The sequence below is a fragment of the Erinaceus europaeus genome, chromosome 20 (genome assembly GCF_950295315.1).
Source record: "Erinaceus europaeus chromosome 20, mEriEur2.1, whole genome shotgun sequence".
Lineage (NCBI taxonomy): Eukaryota > Metazoa > Chordata > Mammalia > Eulipotyphla > Erinaceidae > Erinaceus > Erinaceus europaeus.
Genome location: NC_080181.1, coordinates 56,720,874 through 56,746,960, shown reverse-complemented (window position 1 = coordinate 56,746,960; position 26,087 = coordinate 56,720,874). Strand labels below are relative to the sequence as shown.

The 26,087-nt window shown below is 45.5% G+C and overlaps 1 protein-coding gene across 1 annotated transcript in view; it reads right to left on the bottom strand.

Annotated features, from left to right (window-relative positions):
* Positions 1–16,069, bottom strand: part of CRTC3 (CREB regulated transcription coactivator 3) — a 115,315-nt gene extending 99,246 nt beyond the window's left edge. Inside the window, exons 1-2 of the mRNA XM_060179507.1 lie at positions 15,726–16,069; positions 934–1,032 (exon numbers count right to left, since the gene is read on the bottom strand). Coding sequence (XP_060035490.1) covers positions 934–1,032; positions 15,726–15,857 — 231 coding nt within the window. The 5' untranslated portion in view covers positions 15,858–16,069. The remainder of the gene's footprint in view (positions 1–933; positions 1,033–15,725) is intronic.
* Between the last annotated feature and the right edge of the window lie 10,018 nt (positions 16,070–26,087).

The window sequence follows — 26,087 nt, the reverse complement described above, 5'->3', positions numbered from 1 at the left end:
GACTGAAGTGTTATTATATCTTTTGGGTATGTGCTTAGTAGTGGAATTTCGTTTCTTTTCTTTTTCTTTTTTTTTTTTTTTTTGGTCATATCTGGGGCTTCACTACTCAAAACTGACTTTTTCCAAATAGGAAGACAAGACAGAGAAGCAGAGAGAGAGAAAGAGCCCAGTATTTTGCTGGTCCTCAAATTACTAAAATCAATAAAGACTGATCACTTAAACTAGTTTTTTTCTTCAGTTTCCTTTTTTGTTTTAATTTTACTTATTTATTTTGGATAGAGACAGAGAGAAGTTGAGAGGGGAGGCAGAGGTTGAGAGGGAGAGAAAGAAAGACACTAACAGACCTGCTTTACCACTTGTGAAGCTTACCCCCTCCAGGTGGGGAGCAGGGACTTGAATATGGTATCATGGGCTCTCAACCAGGTGTGTCACCACCCGGCCTCCCCCTTAGACTGCTTATGACACAGTCTTGCACAAAAAGTAGGAAATAAAATAAAGACAGACCTCCCCAAAAAGGACTGAACTATATGTAGCTAAGCCCACTGATCTTGGGCTTTATATTTCAAGATCTAAGCTTTCTAAGGATAATTCCTGCCTCTCCACATTCCATACAGCTTTAAGAAAGTCAACATCTGGGAGTCGGGTGATAGCACAACAGGTTAAGCGCAGGTGGCGCAAAGTGCAAGGACCAGCATAAGGATCCCGGTTCGAGCCCCTGGGACCCCACCTGCAGGATGGTCGCTTCACAGGCGGTGAAGCAGGTCTGCAGGAGTCTGTCTTTTTCTCCCCCTCTCTGTCTTCCCCTCCTCTCTCCATTTCTCTCTGTTCTATCCAACAAAACAATAAGACAACAAGGGCAACAAAAGGGAATAAATAAATAAATATTTTTTAAAAAATTTTAAAAAAAGAAAGAAAGTCAACATCTGGAGGTACCTGAAACTCTGTTGTACTGTTACGCAGCTGGCTCACATTTGGTAAGGATCCTCCATGGTACTGTGTAAAGCGCAGTTGCTGAAGCTTCTGAAATTGAACCTAGAAACAGAGATTTTAAGACTGTTGAAAGATGCATGCAAAGTTCTGAAAGAAGTGTCAAACAATGATGTTTTGTAGTGAAATGATTCAAAAGTGAAAGTCTTGGTTTCAATTTCTCCTCTACTTAAAAACCTTCTGGTTGGGGGCCGGGAAATAGAACAGCGGGTTAAGTGCACATGGCGAAAGCACAAGGACCAGCATCAGGACCCAGGCTCAAGCCCCCGGCTCCACACCTGCAAAGTGGTGGGGGGGGACGCTTCACAAGTGGTGAAGCAGGTCTGCAGATGTCTATCTTTCTCTCTCCCTCTCTGTCTTCCTATCCTTCCTCAATTTCTCTCCGTCCTATCCAACAACAGCAATAACAACAATAACAACAACAATAAACAACAAGGGCAACAAAAGGAAAAAAAATAGCCTCCAGAAGCAGTGGATCTGTAGTGCAGGCACTGAGCCCCAGCAATAACCCAGGAGGCAAAAAAATAAGTAGATAGATAGATAAATAATAAAATAAATAAATAAAAAACCTTCAGGTTGCTAGAGTTTTCAGGGTTTTAGCAAGATCTTTAAGTGTGTAGGCATAGGCATACAGGAACAGTCTTTTTAAGCAAGACTTTCTAAAAAATTTTTTATATTTATTTATTTTCTCTTTTGTTGCCCTTGTTTTTTAAGGTTGTTGTAGTTATTATTGTTATTGATGGTGTCATTGTTGGATAGGACAGAGAGAAATGGAGAGAGGAGGGGAAGACAGAGAGGGGGAGAGAAAGATAGACACCTGCAGACCTGCTTCACCACTTGTGAAGCGACTCCTCTGCAGGTGGGGAGCCAAGATCCTTATATGGTCTTTGCACTTCATGCCACATGTGCTTAACCCACTGCGCTACCAGCTGACTCCCGTTAAGCAAGACTTTCTTAAAGAAAAAATGAAACTACTATTTAGGCCCTAACATATCAAATGTTTGTTGTTGTTGTTGTTGTTGTTGATGATGTCATTGTTGTTGGATAGGACAAAGATAAATGGAGAGAGGAAGGGAAGACAGAGAGGGGGAGAGAAAGATAGACATCTGTAAACCTGCTTCACCGCTTGTGCAGGTGGGGAGCCAGGGCTCCAATGGGATCCTTATGCTGGTCCTTGCACTTTCTGCCACCTGCGCTTAACCTGCTGCACTACCGCCTGACCCCCAAATGGTCTTTTCTCATCTTTTTTTTATTTTTTATACATATTTACTTTTCCTTGTGTTGCCCTTGTTGCATATCAAATGTTGTACCTTCTCTATCACATTGATATATAGTAACTGCATGGTTCTGATCTAGCATTGGTACACTCTTGTGCACATACACCATAAATTCTTTCTACAATATTACACAACCATCTTTAATGACTACATGATGTTTCTTCTACTGAATTATAACTACATTCTGAGGAGTAGTTACTAACAAGTCTCCGGAGATGAGCCTTGAAAATGCTCTCAGTACACACCACCAAAGTATTTTCCCAAAGGGTATATATATATATGAAAACATATATATATATATATATATATATATGTATATATGTATATATATGTATATATGTATATATATATGTATATATGTATATGTATATATGTATATATATATATATATGAAAACATATATATATGAAAACCCAGAAGGGTATATATATATATATGAAAACAGCTGCACAAAAAAGTAAAATTGGATATTATCATCAACTGGAGTAAAAAAGGAAATCAATTTAGCAGGTATAAAATGTATCTGCCTGTTTTAATATGCCTTTCTTCTTTAAGTTCTTCCTTGATTCATTTTTTTCAGACAAGATCAGATGTGTTCAGGGTGGTATGGCCATAGACGATTCATTTTTTTCAAAAGGTTGTAAATTGGTTATAGTTCTTGCAAACCCCAAAGTGATCTAATTTGGTCTGTAAAAGTTCTGTTTCTCAAATAATAAATTACCTCGGTGGTTGCGTAACCCTTGGCATTTATAATTTATGTAAGGAAGGAAGAATAGATGGGAACCCTGAGACAGATTTCTACCCCTTCTTTTTGTACAATAACTAAAACTACCATCTATAAGCATCTAAAATGACCCAGATGCATTTCTCAGACATTTGTCCCACCCTATTCCAACCCTCTCCATAATCACTGAGTGAGACTGTGTTAACCCACATTTAAAAATACAAAGATAGGGAACTACGGAGACAGAGACTTGCTCAAGGACACAAAGAGAATGGTCAGCCTATTCCAAAAGCTCCATTCTTATTTTTGCCATGTTGTTTTCCTTTGTTCCATTTCTCCTTCAATGTTCATACTGCTTATAAGCTCAGAGAAAAGTGAAGTTTGACTGACCAGAAGCACTTCTGAGCCTAGGATACTCTAATTATGTTGTTTTTGTTTTTGCCTCCAGAGTTATCGCTGGGGCTCAGTGCCTGCACCACAAATCCACTGCTCCTAGAGGCCTTTTTTTTTTTTTTTGCCCTTGTTGTTGTTATTGTTATTGCTGTCATTGTTGTTGGACAGGACAGAGAGAAATCAAGATCAAGAAAAGAGGGGAAGACAGAGAGGGGGAGAGAAAGATAAGACACCTACAGACCTGCTTCACCACTTGTGAATCGACTCCCCTGCAGGTGGGGAGCCAGGGGCTGGAACCGGGATTCTTGTGTGTCTCCTTGTGCTTAGCACTACGTGTGCTTAACCCAGTGCACCACCCCTCACCGGCCCCCAATTTCTGATTTCTCATACTGCACCGGGAGAAGGTTACACAGAATCTATTAGTCAAAACCCAGATCTCAGAATCAACTATGAGAAGGAGAATATGGTTAGATTTTTCTGTCCATCATCTGAGTTACAAGAAAATATTCAGCTTTTAATTTTAATGTTCTCAAAGCACTTACAGAAACCATTTGATTCTTTATCCTTGAAATTCTCGAGGCATGATTCTTAGCCCCCTTTATCTAAAGTCTTTGATTCAATCTCCCATAAATTCATCCATTTATTCACTTACATAAAAACTTTATGGGGGGACAGGTGGTAGCACAGCAGCTTAAGCAGACATGGCACAAAGGGCAAGGAACGGCATTAGGATCCAGTTCAAGTCCCCAACTCCCCACCTGCAGGTGGTGAAGCAGGTCTGTAGGTGTTTATCTTTCTCTCCCCCTCTCTGTCTTCCCCTCCTCTCCCAATTTCTCTCTGTCCTATCCATCAAAACAATGACAATAAAACGATAAAAATGGCCTCCAGGAGCAGTGGATTCCTAGTGAAGGCACCCAGTCCCAGCCATAATCCTGAGAGCAAAGAAAAAAGTAAAAAAAAACCTTTATCAGGGACTGGAATATAGCTCAGCAGGTAGAGTAGATGCCTTACCATGCATGGGACCCTGAACAAAACCCTCAAATGGGAGCAAAATGGACAGCACCAAACAGATTCCAGGATGGTAGATGGTGTGTTTTGATGCCACATGTATGGGACCCTGAGCTTGTGCCTTAAAACTACATTAAAAAAAGAAAAAAAGAAAAGGGGAGTCAGGCGGTAGCACAGCGGGTTAAGCACACGTGGCACAAAGTGCAAGGACCGGCCTAAGGATCCCGGTTCGAGCCCCCAGCTCCCCACCTGCAGGGGAGTCGATTCACAGGCAGTGAAGCTGCTCTGCAGGTATCTCTCTTTCTCTCCCCCTCTGTGTCTTCCCCCACCTCCGTTTCTCTCTGTCCTATCCAACAACATTAATAACAACAATAATAATAACTACAACAATAAAGCAACAAGGGCAACAAAAGGAGATAAATAAATAAATATTTGGGGAAAAAAACTTTAACAGTGTACCAGATACTGAGTGGGGCACTGGCTCACTAAAATGGACACAAGCTAAAAGTTCACAAATGCTTCAACTTCTACCCGAAAACCTTGACACTTCAACAAGCTATATGTGAAATCTAGCTAGAAATCTTTTTTCAACTGAGCTTAGATGTCTGTCACTGTCTCCCACATCTGCTCTCCTGTTACAGAGTACATGTCCAGAACTTTCGGAGTTTGCTCTATTGCAGCAAGAAAGAACTGAACTTAGAATCAGAAGGCCTAGTCTTGTTACCTGGAGTTTTCCTTGTGGTTGGGCATCTTATGCCTTGTTTGATCTACTTGGCTTCACAAAGACAATCAGTGGTGTGTACAATATCAAAGTTCCAGAAAATTTTAAATATTATCATTATTGATTATAATTTCAACTGCCTCCTAAACTCAAATTGAGATTCAATGAGCTAGAAAGAATCTTAAAAACTTTCTTGATCAACATCATTCTTACAGAGAATGAAAATGACTAAAGAATTATTAGCCTAATGTGCAAGGACCCAGAGTCGAGCCCCTGCTCCCCACGTGCAAGGGGAAAGCTTTTACAAGTGGTGAAGCAGTGTTGCAGGTGTCTCTCTGTCTTCTCTGTCTATCTCCTATCTCCCCTATCCTCTCAATTTTTTACTGTCTCTATCCAATAAATAAATAAAGATAATAAAAACATTTTAAATAAAAAAGTATTGGCATAAGGTAGTGGTTATAGACTGTCAGGCCATAGACCATAGTAAGTCTAGATAATTCTGTATGACCTATACAAGATTGACTCAGTCAATGTTTTAAGTTTAAAATCAGAAGATTCCATAAAAGTCTAGATTTCCAGCTTCTCTTGAATGATGTCCAACAATACTGAACCCAAATTTTGTCTGACCCTTAGACCGGGCTTGGATTCTTCTGTTCATCCAAGTCCTTACTGTACTATATTATTCCTTAAACCTAGCCTGAGGTCAGATCTCATTCCTGGCAGTACTGGGGAATAAATAGAGGGCCTTGGACATGCACAATACCACTGAGTAGTCTCCCCAGGTGTTGTTGATCTTTATTTGCTTGTTTTGTTTTTTGTTTATTATTGGATATAGAAAGAAATTGAGATGGGTGGGGGAGACAGAGAGGGAGAGAGACAGAAAGACACCCTGCAGCCCTGCTTCACAGCTCGTGCAGTTTTCCCCTTGCAAGTGGGGATCAGGGGCTTGAACCTGGGTCTTTGTGCACTGTAATGTGAGTGCTTAACCAGGTGCACCACCACCTTGTTCCCCTGTTTTGGTGTTGTTTATTTTAGGAAGAGACATGAGAAGGAGTGAGGAGGAGTGGGAAAGGGAAAGTTTCCAAAACCAGTCCATAGTTCTCCCATGTAGTACCAATGAATGCTCAAACACTGGACCTTTCCACAGTGACTTGGGTACTCTAAAGGTGAGCTCTCTCCTGTCCCCTCTACTATTTATGCGTGCCTTACCATGTAGTTTGAGTTAGAAATTTTTAGCCTATAGTCACACACCTTAGTGGAAGTTCCTCAATGATTATATAAAGCAAGACCCAGGTTTTAAAAATTCACTCTTGAAAAAGTTTATAATTATAACAGACATAATCCCAAACAAAACTCTTTTTTAGAAAGAGTTACCCATTTTCATTAAGGAGAGAGACCAGAGTTCTGATCAGCTTTGATATGCACTGGTGCCAGGGATGAGCCTGGGGTTTTAGGCATGCAAGTGTGGTGTGCTCTCATTACTCTCTGAACTATGTCTCTGGCCTCCAGAAGAACTTTTCATATAAATTTACCAAATTATATTATAATAATTCTGTTTTTTTAATTATCTGACAGAGGATGAGAGAGAGAAGACTGAGGCCAGTGTATTGCTCTGTCCTTTTATAGAGTGTCAAAGACAGAACCTGGGACCTCACACATATAAAGCTCTAAAGATGAGCCACCTCCCCAACCCCATGATAATTCTAAAATTTATGAATATGAAAACAATATAAAATAGCCAAACAATATCTGAGAAGTAAAGTTGAAAATTTAAGGAAGTTTGTTTCAAGACTTACTATAAGACTGTAGTAATTCAGGAGTGTGTTATTGTCAAGAAGAATAATGTCTAGATCAAAAGAATAAAAGCGAGTCCAAAAATAGACCCGCACAAATATGGTCAATTGATTTTTGACAAACATGCTATAGAAAGTCAATGGAGACTAAAGTGTTTTCAACAAATGTTGTCGGTACAGTTGGCTACCCTTATGAAGAAAAAACAGCCGAGTACAAACACATTCAATGGGACAGCCATATTCACACCCAACTCTGCAGCTAAACAGCTGAGCAGTCTTACCTCTCAGCCTCAGTTTACTCATCTACAAAATAAGGAGCATTAGGGGCTGGGTGGTGGTGCACCTAGTTGAGGGCACATTTTACAATGTGCAAGGACCCCAGTTCAAACCCCCAGTCCCTACTGGCAAGGGGAAAACTTTGTGAGTAGTGAAGCAGTGATGCAGGTGTCTGTCTCTGCCCCTCTCTATCTCCCCCTTCTCTTTCAATTTCTGGCTATCTCTACCCAATAAATAAACAAAATAAGGAGCATTCTAAAATACACATTCCATGGGGTCACTCAGAGATGATGAATGAAAAGAATCAGCACAGCTTCTGGCAAAGTTATTCTTCCATATTTAACCAAAATATAAACTTTGTTTTTTAATTTTTTTAACATTTATTTATTTATTCTCTTTTGTTGCCCTTGTTTTCTTGTTGTAGTTGTTGCTGTTATTGATGTTGTCACTGTTGGATAGGACAAAGATAAACGGAAGGGGGGGAGACAGAGAGGAGGAGAAAAAGACAGACACTTGCAGACCTACTTCACCGCTTGTGAAGCGACTCTCCTACAGGTGGGGAGTCGGGGGCTTAAACTGGGATCCTTATGTTGGTCCTTGTGCTTTGTGCCATGTGTGCTTAACCTGCTGCGCTACCGCCTAACTCCCAAAATAAAAACTTTCTAGTCTCCACTCCTCTCTCAAGAAACCTCAGGACTCTATGAGTGGGGGTAGACAGCATAATGGTTATGCAAGGAGACTTTCATGCCTGAGGCTCCAAAGACCCAGGTTCAGTCCCCTGTACCACCATAAGCCAGAGCTTAGCAATGCTCTGGTAAAATTAAATAAATAAAATAAATTTTAAAAAACCACCTCAGTACTCTATAATTGCTTTTTTAAAAGTATCTTTATTATTAGAGACAGCCAGAAATCAAGAGGGGAGAGGGAGAGAGATAGACACCTGCAGCACTGCTTCACCACTTACAAAACTTTCCCACTGCAGGTGGGAACTATGGGGTCGAACCTGGGTCCTTCAGCACTGGTAACATGCTCACTCAACCAGGTGCGCCACTGCCCAGTCCCCTATAACTGCTTTTTAATAAAAATTTTCCCAAATATTAAAACCACCTCAACATTTCCTGTTTATGTACTGAGCTTATCCTGTGGATTTTCAACACTACATGTCGCGGGATGCATTGGATCGACCTTCTCGTGGTGCATCCCGTGAGTACCCATTTATTGGGGAAACTGACGATCCTTCCTAGCCGACTGAATCCACATGGATCCCAGTCACTTTCAAAGCCAGCAACAAGCAGACATCAGGCTCAACCTGACGCTGTTGACTGGCTACGGAAGAAGGGCAAACGCTAGAAGAACTACATGTCGCCCTTCAAGGCTTAACTTCTCAAACAAGGACCCAACCTGTCTCCATTTCTTCCCATTCAGGCCTCATTGCCTAGCAACTTCCAACCTGTGAAGCACTGGTTTTCACTACAGATACTGATGACCTCCACATGCTAAGGCAAAGTGCACATCCTTCTCAAGTCAAGCCAAGTTAGTACCACTGGGCTTAGCTGGTTGACATCCCTTCCTTCTAACAGCCATCCTAGGCTTCGCTTCTAATTCTCTAGCTGCTCTTCAATCTTCTTTGGGGGATCTCTCCTCTTCTACTTTCCCTTTGAATGGTGGAACTGCTAGAACTTCATCCAGGCCTCTTACATAGCACCTAGCAGAAGTCACAAAACACAAAAACCTGCAGGTGCCAAGTATGGAAGATAAGTAAGTAGTAAGTGGGCTGGCATCGCTGTGAGGAACACTATAGGGAATGGTGGGGACCGTGTCAAACTTAAGAGCACATACTGCTCTACTATATTGGGGCAGTCACTATTCAGTTCCAAATAACTGTTGCCACACAAAAAGGTTCTCTAACTTTCTCCCTCCTCCTCTCTCATTAATAAATAAATCTTAAACAAAAGTAAGTCCAAGGAAATAAGTTATTTGGTAGTCCAGGAGGTGGCACAGTGGATAAAGCATTGGACTCTCAAGCATGAGGTCCTGAGTTCAGTACTCAGCGGCACAGTACCACAGTGGTGTCTGGTTCATTCTCTCACTCCTCCTATCTTTCTCATTAATAAATAAATAAAATCTTTAAAAAAGAAAGAAAGGAAGGAAGAAAGAAAGAAGTTATTTGAAGTGAGACACCCACATACCTACCACTATATATGTGCGCGCACATGTGCACACATAAACACACGCCACCAACCAGAGTGAATGCTCAGGTACTGGGAAATAACTGAACAGAATGAACAGTCTCTTTACAGCCTCCATTTTTCCCCCAGCCCCAGGTATCACCACTAAACTAATCCCAGCATTCTCTTCTCAAATTTCCACCACTACCTCCTGATAAATATGAATCCCTAAAGTCAGACTGAGAAAAATTCCACCCCACTCACCAGGCAAGTAGTAGGAATTCAACTGAACTCAGGATTGGCAATGAGTATGCAGAGAAAAACATGAAGCTCAATGCTGGCTCAGAGAAGAAAGGGTAGATTGGCCAGCCATGTCTACCCCATCAGGAAGCATGTCAGCCATGGGCTGGCAGGGGAAAGTCAGTATGTTTGTCATCCAGTTACCGATAATGACCCAGATGACTTTTTCTTCATCAGGGATCTTTGAGCCCTTGGAGATTCACAGTCATAATCACAGCAAGTATTATCATCATTATTATTGGTGGAACCAGGGCTTCACACATGTATGACTTCATAGCTCTGGAACACTTTTTTTTTTTTCCATTCATATAGAGACAGATGAGGGAGACACCATAGTGAGGAAACTTCCTCTACTGCTACACATCCCATGTGGTGCCAGGGCTCAAGCATGGGTTTTGCACATGGCAAAGCAGCACACTATGACAGTGAGCTATTTCACCAGCCCTCCACTTAAAATGTTTAAAGGGGGACAGGTGGTGATGCACTTTGTTGAGTGCACACATTACCATGCATGAGGACCCATGTTCAAGCCCCCTGCCTCCACCTGCAGAGGGGAAGCTTGATGAGTGGCAGGTTTGCAGGTGTACCTCTTTCCCCCACCCCTCCTTCTCTAGCACCCTCCCTAAATTTCTCCCTGTTCTATCAAATATAAGAAAAAGAAAACATTTTTTAATTAAAAAAAAATTAACTAGCAGCCCAGGAAATGGCACAGTGGATAAGGCATTGAATTCTCAAGTATGGGGTCCTGAGTTTGATCCTAGCATCACTTGTTCCAGAGTGATGCTCTAGCTTTTTTTCTCTCTCACTTTTTCTCATAAATAAATCTTTAAAATTTTTTAAATACAGAAGTTTTTTTTGTCAACACCAGGATTTCATCACTACAGACCACTATCAAGATGAACTATTTCACTAATCCTAAACAAGTACACGTTGCCAAGCATTCAGTGTTAGCTTTTACCTTTGTATTTTATATTTATTTATTTATTCCCTTTTGTTGCCCTTGTTTTATTGTTGTAGTTATTATTGTTTTTGTTATTGATGTCATCGCTGTTGGATAAGACAGAGAGAAATGGAGAGAGGAAGGGAAGAAAGAGAGGGGGAGAGAAAGATAGACACCTGCAGACCTGCTTCACTGCCTGTGAAGCGAAGCTCCTGCAGGTAGGGAGCCAGGGGCTCAAACTGGGAACCTTACGCGGGTCCTTGCGCTTTGCGCCACGTGCACTTAACCTGCTGCTCTACCGCCCAACTCCCTTACCTTTGTATTATGAATACTGTGGACCCGGCAGTACTACTTGCAACTGGCAGGATTAACGTGTAAACGATGCCTGTGCCAGGTAAAGGACAAAGTGGCACCATGCCACTTTGAATAGAGTACAATAGAGAAAAGGAGCAGTCAAATTGAGTCATCACATGGGCTACCAGTTCATAAATTCAAGAGAACCTGAGCTTTAGGACTGAGCACCAAATTCACACTGAGAGTTTCCTGAATGCAAAATAGTATTTGTCACATTAAACTAATGTCATGATGTGGACTTATTTCACTTGTAATTCTAAATTTATTTTATACATTTTATTTTGTGTTTTAAGTTAAATTCAAGAGATTTTTATTATTTTTTGCCACTGGAATTATTGCTAGGGCTCCATCTACACTTGCATGATACCCCCACTCCCAGCAGACTTTTTTTTTCCTTTCTTTCTTTCTTTAGATAGAAGGTGAGAGACAGGGAAGGAGAGCCAAAGAGATGAGACACACAAAAGCACTGCTCCATGGTTTGTGAAGCTTTCCCTAACAAAGCAGGTGCTTCCATGTGGGGACCAGAGGCCGAACCCAGATTCTCACTATGAGCTCTACCAGGTAAGCCATCTTCCAGCCCCCTGAAAAGGATTTTACATACAAGTCTACATTTGAACACATCCAAGTAATATAATCAAGTGAATTTACATGAAGAACCGATGAAAAAGTTTGACTTTAAAAGAATGGGGGGGGGGTTGGGCGGTAGCGCAGCGGGTTAAGCACACGTGGCGCCAAGCGCAAAGACTGGAGTAAGGATCCGGGTTCGAGCGCCCGGCTCCCCACCTACAGGGGCGTCACTTCACAAGTAGTGAAGCAGGTCTGCAGGTGTCTATCTTTCTCTCCCCCTCTCTGCCTTCCCTTCCTCTCTCCATTTCTCTCTGGCCTATCCAACAACGACATCAATAACAACAACAATAGTAACTACAACAATAAAACAACTAGGGCAACAAAAGGGAATAAATAAATAAATATTAAAAAAAAAAAAAAGAATCTGGGGGCACCAGGTTAAGCGCACATAGTACTAAGCTCAAGGAGCTCCTCCCGCCCCCCAGCAGGGGGAGTCACTGCATAATCGGTAAAGCAGGTCTGCAGGTGTCTCTCCCCCTTGCTATTTGCCCCTCCCCTCTCAATTTCTCTCTGTCCTAGCCAAGAAAATTGAAAAATGGCCTCCAGGAGCAGTGGATTTGTAGTGCAGGCACAGAGCCCCAGCGATAACTTTGAAGGCAAAAAAAAGAGTGAAAGGGGAGTAGGGCGGTAACACATCGGGTTAAGCACATGAGGCACGAAGCAAGGACCAGCCTTAAGAATCCCAGTTAGAGCCCCCCCCCCCCCCCCCCCCCCCGTCCCCAAAGGGGAGTCGCTTCACAAGCAGTGAAGCAGGTCTGCAGGTGTCTGTCTTTCTCTCTCCCTCTCTGTCTTCCCCTCCTCTCTCCATTTCTCTCTGTCCTATCCAACATCAATAACAACAATAATTACAACAATAAAACAACAAGGGCAACAAAAGGGACTAAATAAAAATTTAAAAAGAGTGAAAGAAAGAAAGGAGGGAAGGGTGTGGGGGTATAGCATAATAGTTATGCAAAGAGACTTTCATGCCTAAGGCTCTCAAGTCCCAGGTTCAATCAATCCCCCACACTACCATAAGCCAGAGCTGAGCAGTGCTCTGGTTAAAAAAAAAGAGAGAGAGAGAAGGAAGGAAGGATGGAAGGATGGAAGGAAGGAAGGAAAGAGAAAGAGAGAAAGAAAAAGGAAGGAAGGAAGGAAGAAAAGAGAGAGATAGAAAGAAAGGGGCAGGGTGATGGTGCACCTGGTTGAGTGTACATATTACAATGTGCAAGAACCCGGGTTCAAGCCCCTAATTCCCACCTGTAGGGGGAAAGCTTCAGGAGTGATGAAGCAGATCTGCAGGTGTTTCTCTGTCTCTGTCTCTGTCTCTCTCTCACTCTGTATTCCTTCTCTCAATTTCTGGCTGCTCTATCCAGTAAATATTTTTTAAATGTTTCTCTTTTTTATATTTTTATTACCTTTATTTATTGGATAGAAACATAAATTGAGAGGGAAGGGAGAGGTACAGAGGGAGAGAGAGACAGAGAAACACCTGCAACACTGCTTCACTTGTGAAACTCTCCCTCTGCAGGTGGAGACTAGGGCTTGAACCTGGGCCCTTGCACTGTAATGTGTGCATTCAACCAGCAAACAGACACGCCACCACCCAGCCCCAATTTTTTTTTAAATAAATAAAAGAGAACCTTTACATTAGCCCTAGCCTCGTTGTCACGGATGTTATAAGGGGGTTCATGAACTGGGAGGCAGACCAGCTCAATCTGGATACATAGACATTTGTGTATGCATTTTGCACACAGGATTAATGCCTGAAAACACTTGGGAGCACAGCCCTCAGTATCAATCCTCAGTTTTCACCCAGTCATGTTCTTCAAGGTGCATGGTTTGTCTTGCTCATCTGGAACCTTCCCAAGGTCACAAATGTAAATACCATGGACATTATGCAGGTAATGAATGAGTGAAGTCAGCAGGACACAAGACAATTTATCTTGAAATCCTCAGCTTTCTTTATCTCTATTTTTCCCTCTGTGACATAAATCAAAAAAATATTTCCCTCTCCCCTGACCTTAACAGAAACACCATAAAATTGGAATAGATAGCATAATGGTTCTGCAGACTCTCATGCCTGAGGCTCCAAAGCCCCAAGATCAAGCCCCCCCCCCCCAACACACACACACCACAAACCAGAGTTGAGCAGTGTTCCTTTAAAAATAAACAAAAGGGAGCTGGGCTGTAGGACAGCAGGTTAAGCGCAGCACAGCACTTGGTGCAGAGAGCAAGGACCGGTGGGTGTAAGGATCCTGGTTGGAGCCCCTGCTCCCCACCTGCAGGGGAGTCTCTTCACAAGTGAAGCAGGTCTTCAGGTGTCTTTCTCTCCCCCTCACTGTCTTCCCCTCCTCTCTCCATTTCTCTCTGTCCTATCCAACAACAACAACAGTAATAACTACAACAATAAAACAAGGGCAACAAAAGGGAATAAGTAAATAAACAAACAAAAACCACAAAACCTAAAACTGTGATACACATGGGAGCTCAGGTCTCTGGTGGTGGGAACAGTGTGAACTTGTACCCTTGTTATTTTGTAATTTTTAAAATCATTAATAAAAATCAAAGTTAAAAAAAATAGCTACTGGGAGTCGGGCAGTAGCACAGTGGGTTAAGCGCACATAACGCAAGGACAGGCAGAAGGATTCCAGTTCGAGCCCCTGGATCCCCACCTGCAGAGGAGTCCCTTCACAGGCGATGAAGCAGGTCTGCAGGTGTCTGTCTTTCTCTCTCCCTCTCTGTCTTCCCCTCCTCTCTCCATTTCTCTGTCCTGTCCACAACGGTATCAATAACAACAATAACTACAACAAGAAAACAACAAGGGCAACAAAAGGGAAGAAATATATATATGTATATGTATATATATATATATATATATTTAATATATGCTACATAGGGGCCTATGTAGAGCATACACCTTGCTGTGCTTCAGGTTCTGAGCTTGAGCCCCACCACCACATGGGTGGCTCCAGCGTGGTAGAGAGGTGCTGTGATGTCTCTCACTTGGTCTCTCTAAACTACAAATGAAAGGACTCCATTGTTTCCCCACAGGAGACTGAGTTCATCTCCCAGAACCGCATTTAAAACAATCAACAGCATAGCCCGGGGGGGGGTGGGGGGGGGTGGGGGTGGCAGTGGCATGGTGGCTACAGCAGTGACTTGAAAGCCTGAGGTCGCCAGTTCAACACCCAGCTCTGCATGTGCAAATATGAAGTGTGCAGGCACTGGTTCTGCCTGTCCCTGCAGCCCAGAAGGTGGCCCGGTGGCCCTGAGATCCAGCGCTGGTCTGCCAGAGGATGCCCCGCTCTTTAATTAAAGCGGATTTTCAGAGGATCCACAGCCGTGCTGCGTGCACCTTCCCTGTGCGGTCCCAGCTCTGACTGACCCCGCGACGCGAGCCCGTAGCAGTGACGGCTAGTCCGTGCGTCCGTCCTCCGGGTCCCTGTCTGTCATCACGGCGACGCCTGCGAGTCCCGCTCCGCGCCCCGGGGCGCTCTGTCCCGGACGCACCGACCCGGCATCCGGATCGCGTTCCCCTGTCACCACTGGCGCGTCTACACCACGTGTCCACACTCCGGGCCTTGGCGGTAAACACCGCCCGGAGCGCGACCCGGTTCCTCCTCACCGACCGTCAGCTCGGCAGGTCCCGCGGCCCGCCACCCGCCCGCTCTGCGCTGGGCGCTTCCTCCCGCGGCCGCAGCTGAGCTCCGCTCTGCCGTCGGTCCCGCTGCCCCCGCCGCCAGTCCCCTCAGGCCGCCGCTGGCAGTCCCCTCAGCCACCCCCCCCCCCGCTCCATCCCCTCAGCCCCCGGCTCCGTCCCCTCAGCCCCCGGCTCCGTCCCCTCAGCCCCCGGCTCCGTCCCCTCAGCCCCCGATCGTCCCCTCAGCCCCCGGCTCCGTCGCCTCAGCCCCCGGCTCCATCCCCTCAGCCCCCGGCTCCGTCCCCTCAACCCCCGGCTCCATCCCCTCAGCGCCCCGGCTCCGTCCCCTCAGTCCCCGGCTCCGTCCCCTCAACCCCCCGGCTCCGTCCCCTCAGCCCCCGATCGTCCCCTCAACCCCCGGCTCCGTCCCCTCAGCCCCCGATCGTCCCCTCAGCCCCCGATCGTCCCCTCAGCCCCTCAGGCCGCCGCCGACACGCCTTCAGCCCCCGACCGCCCCCCACGCGCCGGGCCTCACCCGCGACAGGGTGAGGTCGGTCATGAGCTGTTCGAAGGCCCGCGTCTCCTCGGCCTGCCGCTGAGTGTGCAGCGCGATCTTCTCGCTGAACTTCCGCGGATTGGCGCTGCCCGAGCTGGGCGACGCGGCCATGGCGCGGGCAGCCGGCTGCGAGGCGGGCGCAGGGCCTGCGAGGAGGCCCGCCCGTCCGTGCGTGCGTCCGTCTGTCCGTCCGGCACTTGGCCTCGGCCGCCGCCCGAAGCCCGTCCTCCCTCAGGATCAACCCGGCAGAGGAGCCACCGCAGCCACAGCGCCCGCCCGCGCGCCCCCGCGCGCCCCCGCGCGCCCCCGCGCGCCCCCTCCGGGAACGCGCCCAGGCCCGCCCCCGCGCGCACGCCACGCCCGAGGCCCCGCCCACGGCGCGCGCCGCTCCTGGGCCCCGCCCCCACGCAGCCAGGCAACGCCCATCCAGAGCCACGCCCGTCTCAGGCTACGCCCTCCGCGCCCGCCAGACCACGCCTGTCTCAGGCCACGCCCCCGCGCCCGCCAGACCACGCCCGTCTCAAGCCACGCCCTCCGCCCAGACAGACCACGCCCTCTCGGGCTCCGCCCCCGCGCTCGCCTCCCGGGCAGCCCGCGGCGACACGTGGAGCTGCCCGGGCTGCCGGGCCTCTGCTGTGCCCCTCCGGGCAGGAGCTGCAGCCACAGCCCCGGGAGTGACCGCTTGGGCTCGGGGGCGTGTACGCCGAGCGGAGCCGCCCCACCCCGGCTCCTGTGCCGTCAGCCCCGTGGCCTTTGTCCCGGTGTCCACCATCTATCTGTGTCCGCGCTCTCTGTCTTCCCCTCCTCTCTCCATTTCTCTCTGTCCTAACAAGGACGACATCAGTAACAACAACAGTAACTACAACAACAAAAAAAACAAGGGCAACAAAAGGGAAAATAAATAAATACATATATATGTAAAAAAAAAAAAAAGAAAAAGAAAGAAAGAAATCACAGCACCAAAGCACCCTTCAATTCAGTGGGGGCCATCTCAGACCTGGGGGACACTCGTGGCAAAGCTGAGAGATCCGACTGAACTATTTTGCTGGCTCTGTTCTGATATTTTTTTATGACGTATTTCATGGAACTTTTGTTGCTGCTCATTGTGCTGCAATGGGAATGTGTGGAGACTGGACTCTCACATCCTTCAGTTCTGGGAATTTGTCTTTATCTTTTTTTCTGATTAGTTTATTCTCTTCATCTTCTTTCTTCCTAGAATTTTTTTTAACCAATTAATGAATCTCCTAGATTGCTCTTCAACATTTTCTTTTTTCTTCTTCTTCTACTTTATATTTTGTTGTCTCCTGTCATTGTGTTACCTGAAATTTTCTCTATTTTATTCTTCAGGCCTTTTGTTGAGATTTTTATTTCTCCTATTGTGTTTTTAATCTTTTTATTGCTACCAGATTACTCGTGGAACTCTGTGCCTACACGAGGAATCCACAGCCATTTCTCTCTCTTTTTTTTTCTCTTCTTTCTTCCTTCCTTATTAGGTAAGACAGAGAGAAACAAAGAGGAGGAGGAGACAGGGAGAGAGAGAGAGATGGAGAGAGAGATACATGCAGACTTGCTTCACCACTTTAGAAGTTTCCCCCTGCAGCTGGGGAGCAGGGCTCAAACCTGAGTTCTGGCTCATGGTAATGTGTGTGCTCAGCTGTGTGCACCACTGCACCCAGGAGGTGGTGAAGTTGACAGTGTGTTGGACTTATAAGCATGAGATACTGAGTTCAGTACTTGATGGGAGATAGTGAAAGAGAGAGAGAGAGGGAGAGAGAGAGAGAAAGAGAGAGAGAGAGAGAGACCTGCAACATTGCTTCACAACTTATGAAGCTTCCCCCTGCAGGTGGGCAGTGGGAGCTCAAACCTGGGTCCTTGCTCATGGTAAGGGGTTCACTCAATTGGGTGTGCCACTGCCCAGCCCCCCCCCCATAGTGCTATTCTGACTTCTCTCTCTCTTTTTAATTTTGTATTATATTTTTAAATACTTTTTTTAAAAAAATTTTTAATTATTTGAGAGTCGGGCGGCAGCGCAGTGGGTTAAGCACAGGTGGCACAAAGTGCAAGGGCCGGCATAAGGATCCCGGTTCGAGCCCCCGGCTCCCCACCTGCAGGGGAGTCGCTTCCCAGGCGGTGAAGCAGGTCTGCAGGTGTCTGTCTCTCTCTCCCCCTCGCTGTCTTCCCCTCCTCTCTCCATTTCTCTCTGTCCTATTCAACAATGACGACATCAATAACAACAATAACTACAGGCGGCGTCCGAAAAAAAAAAAAAAAAAAAAACAATAACTACAACAATAAAACAACAAGGGCAACAAAAGGGAATTAAAAAAAATCTTAAAAAGAAAAACCCTGAGATCATGGGTAGGGAAGCTGCTCGACTGGTAGAGCAGCAGACTTCTTGCATGCCTGAGGTTTCTAGTTCAAACCCTCGCAATGCATAGAGAGTAATGTTCTGGGTCAGTCTCTCTCTCTCTCTTTCTCCCACCAACCCTGACCCCATCTCATGTGAAACTCTCTGATATGTAATAAAATAAATCTTAAAGAAAGAAACCCTGATCTTTTAGCTGGGCATATCCTTACTTAGCTCTAGAATACATTTCCCATACTCCCTTGCAAATTGGTCATGTGACTGTGTACCAGTCAACAGGATGTGAGTTGAAGAAATAGAGGCAACTTTGAGATCATGACCTTAAATGAAAAGAATGTTCCTTTTCCTTTCCTCTCCTTCCTGGCTGGAGTAAGAACGTAGTAGCTACATGGAGAGAGAGACTTTAGGCCCCGGGCAGTGGCACACCCAGTTAAGCTCAGAGACTCGGGTTAGGGCCCCCAGCTTCCCACCTGCAGCAGGATGTTTCCCGAGCTGTGAAGCCAACACACAGATTACCTCCTGACTGCTTCCAGACTGCTACACAACAGAGATAAGCACCGACTTCGTTTAAAACTCGATTATTTTGGCCTTGGTAACAGGAACTGAACCAGGACCTATTATACTGACACAAAAAATATATATATATTTGTAAACAGTTTAACAATAGTCTCTGAGGAGGTTGGGCTACTGGAAGACTTTGATCTTCTATTATACATATTTCTACAGTAAAATTAATATGCCTTCCTATTAACATCAGGAAAAATCATAAAGAGTATGATTTAGTTTTAAGTCAACTGGCAGTTCTCTGTGTATGCTTGGCATTCTTACCTGATGATCTCACTGTAGGTTAATTCATTGGAAACCGGATTTTTTTTTTTAATTCCTTCATTTGATAGGAGGGGGAGAAATCGAGAGGATACAGGGAGATAGGAAAGGAGAGAGACACCTGCAGCACTGCTTCACTGCTTGTGCTGGTGGGAACTGGGGACTTGAACCTGGGTCCTTGCACATGGTAACAAGTATGCTCAACCAGGTGCACCACTGCCAGAGCATTGCTCTCATTCGTGCAGTGTTGGGGACTGAACTTGTGATCTCACCCATGTTTGTGAGTCTAGTGCTCTATGCATTGTACCGCCTCCTAGGTTATATGGGCTTCCCTTTGTATGGACCCCAAATTATAATCTAGAAATGCTTCATTCTTTAAATACTTACTTACTTTTATGTATTTTTTACCAGAGCACTGCTCAGCTCTGGCTTATGGTGGGGTGGAGGATTGAACCTGGGACTTTTGGAGCCTTAGGCACAAGAGTCTCTTTGCATAACCATTATGCTATCTACCCCTACACCTGCTTAACTTTTTTGCATGTGGCACTGAGCATACTCCCTGACTGACCTTTCCATTATTTTTATCTGTATTTCAGAGAGAGAGACAGAATAAGAGGGAGGGATACCATAGCGCCAGAGCTTTCCGCTGGGTGTTGTGGTGCTTCCATGTGGTGGTGGGCTTCAACCCCAGACCCTGTTCATGGAAGAGCAGCGGCTCTACCAAGGGAGAGGCCACCTGGCTTCAAATTGTTCTGTTTATTTTTTAAGTTTATTTGTTATATAAACAAGTGGAGGTGACTGTATTCCAACAAAACTATTTCTAGAAATAGACGCAGGAATGGGTTTGACCCACTAACCAGCTTCTTGGACCCTGGCCTAAGATATTCTCCCAGTTTTCCATGCTTGGTAAGGGCTATCAGAGCATCTGACACTTGACTCAGTTATTTCAAGATGAAATCTGGAACTTTGCAGATTTCTTCTGCCCTTCTGCTGCTGTTGCTCCTAACGTAAGATATTGTCACCTTTCCTTGGTCTTCTACAACTCCCCCCCCCCCCCCCGCCACAACAGTAGGTCAGTTGTGCATTTTGTTTTTATTATCTTATTTACAACAGAAAACCCTCCAAAGTAACCTTAAATAAGATGCAGGTTTACTTATCTCTTATGTAAAAGTAAAGGTTCTATCATTTTAATCTTTTTTAATACTTTAATGAGAGAGATATAGGGAGAAAGATACAGAGAGACCAGACCCTCAACTTCTGTCACCACAGTGAATACAGCTTAGTCACGGGAGGTGCACAACTCAAACTCAGGATTGTAAGGCAGTAGAACCAACATTTTTAGACCTCAGTGCACCTCCAAATCATGGTGAAACTCGCGAAAACAGACTTCTGAGCCCCACTTGTTAGCCTCTCAGTCAGTGGATCTTGGAGAGGGCAGAGAACTGACACGTCCAGCAGGTTTCCTGGTGGCGGTGCTGAGGCTGCCTGTGTGAGCCTCACTGGGAGGCCAGGGCCTCAAGTGTCAGGAGTACGGACCCCAGGGGACCAGAGGACCGCGCATGCCATCTCCAAACACGTGTCCGGGAAAATCCTCTGAAATTCCTTCAGATAGTGCCTCTTCTCTATCTTACTTTCCTTTAAATGCTGAGTGATATGCATAGCAAACATTACATTTTTCTTTTTCTTTCTTTCTTCTCCTTTTTTTGTTAAGCATTCCTTTACTTATTTTCATGAGAGAGAGAGAGAGACTGACATCAGAGCACTGCTCAGATGTGGTTTATGGTGATGCAGGGGATTAAACCTTGGCCCTCCAGGTTCAGTCCCGTGCATGAGCACAGTGCTATCTCTGAAGCCCTAAGTACTTTTTGAGTATTTTATTTCTTTCTTTTTCAGAGTCGGGCCATGTTCTGAGCCACTTTGTTTTTTTCATTCACATGGTGGGGGTGGGGGTGGGTAACAGCACTGGAGCTCCCATAAGGCTCATGTGCATGCCAGGCATTTGTCAGACCCTGTGTGCTCCCTCTAGCCCTGTTGTTTTAGTCACACACATGCACACGCACGCAGCACCTCTCGGTTCTGGCACGTGTAGTGCTCATGCACACAAGCCCGTGGAGTCCACCTCCAAGCTACATCCAGCTCTGTATCACACATATCGTACCCTTCATGTTTTTTAATCCCTTTTGAATTTTCTCACTTTTTACCAGTTTTTATTCTTGTATTTATTTTTAGAGCTAGAGCTTTGCTCTGCTGCTTTTTCATTCAGATAGATGAGAGATACCACAGCTGGAGCTTCCTCCACTCCCGGGAATCCTCCCATGTCATGCTGGCATGCAGACCTGGGCAGGGCCCGTGGCAAGGCCTGCACCCCTCCCAGGCCTGCCCACACTCCATCGTCTGTGTGGCTTCCTCAGGCCCAGTCATGCCAAGGCTTGACGTGACTTGCTTTATCATTTCTAAATGACGCACTCATCATCTCTTCTCTTTTCCTCTTCCTTCCCCCCGCCCCACCAGGGTTACTGCTGAGGCTTGGTCTTGCACACAACTCCACCGTTCCTGTGACTCTTGTTTTTCCCCCTTCTCTTATGATAAAGACAGACATAAGTAGAGAGGGATTGAGGAGAGACAACGGCAGCATTGGTTCACTGCTTCTGAGGCTTCCCCCCACACCCCCACAGATAGGGACCAGGAACTCGAACCTCATGCTTGGTAAATGTGTGTGCTGTACTCAGTGCGCCACTGCCTGGACCCATTCTTTTTCTTTTTTTTTTCTAAACCTTTTGAGAGTAGCTTGCTATGATGATGCTTCTACATACTTCAGTGTCCACTTAATAAAAACAAGGATGTCGGGAGTCGGGCAGTAGCACATGGCGCAAAGCGCAAGGACCGGCGTAAGGATCCCAGTTAGAGCCCCCGGTTCCCCACCTGCAGGGGAGTCACTTCACAGGCGGTGAAGAAGGTCTGCAGGTGTCTATCTTTCTCTCCTCCTCTCTGTCTTCCCCTCCTCTCTCCATTTCTCTCTGTCCTAGCCAACAACGACGACATCATTAACAACAATAGTAACTACAATAAAAAAGGGCAACAAAAGGGAATGAATTAACATTAATATTAAAATTAATATTAAAATACATATATATAAAAGGCTGTCACCCTGCAAAGTATAATTATCAAAGTCAGGATATGCTGGTACAGTATTATTATCTAATCTATAGTTATTTTTAACAACTGCCTTGATATAATATTATAGCAACAGAAAAATCCAAGGTCCTCCTTCAAATCCAAGGTTACTATTTAAATGTCATGTCTCTTGAGTATCCTTTCATCTGCAACAGTTATTTCTTTTTTTTTTGGTTTTGTTTTGTGGGATTCTTTTTTTTGTTGTTGTTTTTGCTTTTTAGTCATTACTGAGACTTCACTGTTCAAGGTCAACCCTTTTAGGAGACACAGAAACAGAGAGAGTGCGGTGTCCAGAGCCGTGCTACGGGGCGTGCACAGACCTGGCACAAAGCAAGTGCACTACCCAAGTGAGGCGCCTTGCAGGTCCTGACATTTCTTCAAGTGATAGGCCAGTTACTTTGCAGAACGTTCTCTAGTTAGAGTTTGTCCTCAAGACTTGATTGCAAGTCTGTACTTTGGGGCAGAACAGCATAGTGTGACTCAGGCAGGAAGTGATGGCCTCAAGCTGTTCTCTTATCAAACTTGGATCCTTTGGTGAAGGAACTGCCCACCAACTCTCCCCACTGTAATACAAATTTGTTTTTCTTTTTTTTTCCCTCTTTCTCTCTCGGCTGTAATCAAAAGACACTTGGAGAGACTCTGAGACAATCTGAACCTGCACCCACTCATTTTAGCACTCACCAATGAGTCTTCCGCCTTTTCCTGTTTGTTTATATTAAAATGAACTCCTCGATTATTTTACTTCTTATTATCTTCTTTTTTTTTTTTTTTTGCTTCCAGGGTTATCACTGAGGCTCAGTGCCCGCACCACGAATCCATTGCTCCTGGAGGCCATTTTTTCCCATTTTGTTGCCCTTGTTGCTGTTGTTGTTGGATAGGACAGAGAGAAATCAAGAGGAGGGAAAGACAGAAGGAGAGAGAAAGACAGACATCTGCAGACCTGCTTCACCGCTTGTGAGGATAGGACAGAGAGAAACCAAGAAGAGGGAAAGACAGAGGGAGAGAGAAAGACAGACACGTGCAGACCTGCTTCACCGCTTGTGAGGCGACACCCCTGCAGGTGGGGATCCGGGGGCTGGAACAGGGATCCTTACACTGGTCCTTGTGCTTCATGCCAGGTGTGCTTAACCCGCTGCGCTACCGCCTGGCCCACTCCTGTTATTTTCATTCATATATCATGGATTGGCCTCCAACTTGGCTTCTGTGTCCTACCACATTCCCATCATTTTATACATTTTCTTTTCTGGGCACAGGGTGTTCTAGGCTTAACTTGTACCTTTTCTGCTCAGCCTCAGCCCCAGAATCTGCCATTTTCTCAAGGATTTTCAGTTTTCTTTTGGAGAGAAGGCAAGTCTGATAACTGGTTCTCCTTGTTTAGGGGACCTAGTTCTTTCTGAGTTCATTTAAAATTTTTTTAAACCATTATTTTTTAATTAATTTATTTTCCCTTTTATTGCCCTTGTTTTTTATTGTTGCTGTTGTTATTGATGTTGTCGTTGTGGGATAGGACAGAGAGAAATGGAGAGAGGAGGGGAAGACAGAGAGGAGGAGAGAAAGACAGACACCTGCAGACCTGCTTCACCACCTGTGAAGCAACCACCCTGCTGTTGAGGAGCCAGGGGCTCAAACTGGAATCCTTACGTCGGTCCTTGCACTTTGTGCCAAATGCGCTTAAACGCTGCGCTACCGCCCAACTCCCTAAATTTTATTTTTAATAAGGAACACTTCCTAGACTTACATAGAGATTGGAAAAGGGGGCTGGGTGGTACAAGGACTTGCACAAGGATCCTGGTTTGAGTTTTGGCTCCCCACCTGCAGTGGGGTCACTTCACAAGCAGTGAAGCAGGTCTACAAGTGTCTCTCTCTCTCTTTCTCTCAATTTCTCTCTGTCCTATAAAAAAAATGGAAAAAAAAATGGCCACAGGAGCAGTGGATTCATGGTGCAGGCACCAAGCGCCAATGATAACACCGGAGGTAAAAGAGAGAGATTGGAAATGCATTTTTTAGAGACAAAGGTCAATGGCCATGAGCAAGAACAGTTAGTTCATGAAACATACATCCTGCCATTTTCTTCTTTTTGCCACCAAGGTTATTGCTGGAATTCAGTATGTTTCTGGCAGTCATCTCCACCACCACCACCCCCCCCAGAACCGAAAGACAGAGGGAGAGAAAGAGACAGAGAGAAGAGACACTGCGGCATTGCTCCCATGTGAAACGCCCTCCCCGCTCTGACATAGTATCAAACAAATGACTTTACCAAAGCTGATTTAAAGAACAGGTAAACTCCTCTAGCAAACATGAGACGCCATGCATATTTCTGTTCTCCTGTTTCCTAGGTAGTAGTTACGAGTTCTTCTTCATCCTCCTCCTCCTCTTCTTCTCCCTACTTTATATATATATATATATATATATATATATATATATATATATATATATTTATATATGTGTGTATATATATATATATATTTATGAGAGGGATAGGAGGAGAAGAGAAAGGTATCACTCTGGTACATGTGCTGCCAGGGATTGAACTCAGGACCTCATGCTTGAGAGCCCAACACTTTGTCCACTGCGCCACCTCCTGGACCACTCCTTCTCCTTTTTAGACTTACTTATGAGAGAGAGAGAGAGAAAGAGAGGGATAAAGAGCCAGAGCATCACTGTGACACCTGCAGTGTAGCGGATCAAACCCAGGACCTCATGCTTGAGAGTCCTGTGCTTTATTCACTGCGCCACCCCCCAGGCTGCACCAGTTCTCAAAAGTTAAAAGTCAGGTTCTATTTCTAGACTCCTCTCTCTCATTCTTTTAAAAACTAATTTTATGAGGAAGAGAGCAGAGCACTATGCTGGCAAGTGCTATGCTGACAGCTGTCACACCTCCCCAGAGGCTCCAGTCTCCTCTCTCCCAGTCTCCTCTCTCCCAGTCTCCTCTCTCCCATGTTCCATCGGGACATGAATGTCAGGTTGGCTCACAAGAGCTCCCTAGGAGGGGTGGGGTGGCATAATCAGATACATGGGGGGCAGGAGAGGTTACAGGAAGTTCCACAGGTGGTTTACTGGGATACTTCTCAGAGTTGGGCTTTTTTTGTTTTGTTTTGTTTGCTCCCAGGGTTATCACTGGGGCTTGGTGCCTGCACTACGAACCCACTTCTCCTGGTGGCCATCTTTTTCATTGTTGTTGTTGTTGGATAGGACAGAGAGAAATGGAGAGAGGAGGGGAAGACATGGGGAGAGACAGACACCTGCAGACCTGCTTCACCACTTGTGAAGCAACTCTTCCCCACAGGTGGGGAGCTGGGGGCTCAAACCGGGATCCCTGCACTTTGTACTATGTGCACTTAACCCGGTGCGCCACTGCCCGACTCCCTTCCTAGAGTTTTTTAACAGGCTCACGTGTGTCATGACTTGTAGGTAGACTTCTTAAACGCCCTTGATCCTTTCATCCTTCCAGAGGAGCCTTTGCTGGCCATGGTTCCCTCCTCCAATACCCAGCAATTCAGGGCTGCTACTTCTTCAGTATATCTAGAGTCCACCCCCCTTTCAGTCCTAACAACCTCCATCCAATTCAGGACACCAAATTTCTCACTAATTGAGGCCTTAATTGGCTTGCTTGTGTATCAGCCAAGGTCCCAGCAGGAAACAGATGGCACTCCCAAACTTAAAGTTAATAAAGAGAAAGGGCAGGGCTTAGAGATAATGCCGTATCCTCTGGGGCTAGTTAACAGCAGGATCGTTAGTGCCCAGGGCCTGGGGGGCCTGGGAGATGAGGGGGAGGGATTGCTTACTGCAGGGCAAGAGGGCGGTGGTTTGGAGAGAACTGCCACCAGCAGGCAGGCCTTCTAAGGCACAGTGACCTGAAAGAATTAAACCCTAACCTCGCCTGCTTCCAGACCTCCTGTCCCCCATGCCTGCTTTTGCCAATCCCGAAAAGAATCGAATCAGTCAGGAGGCTGCTGACTCATCTCACGTGGACGCCT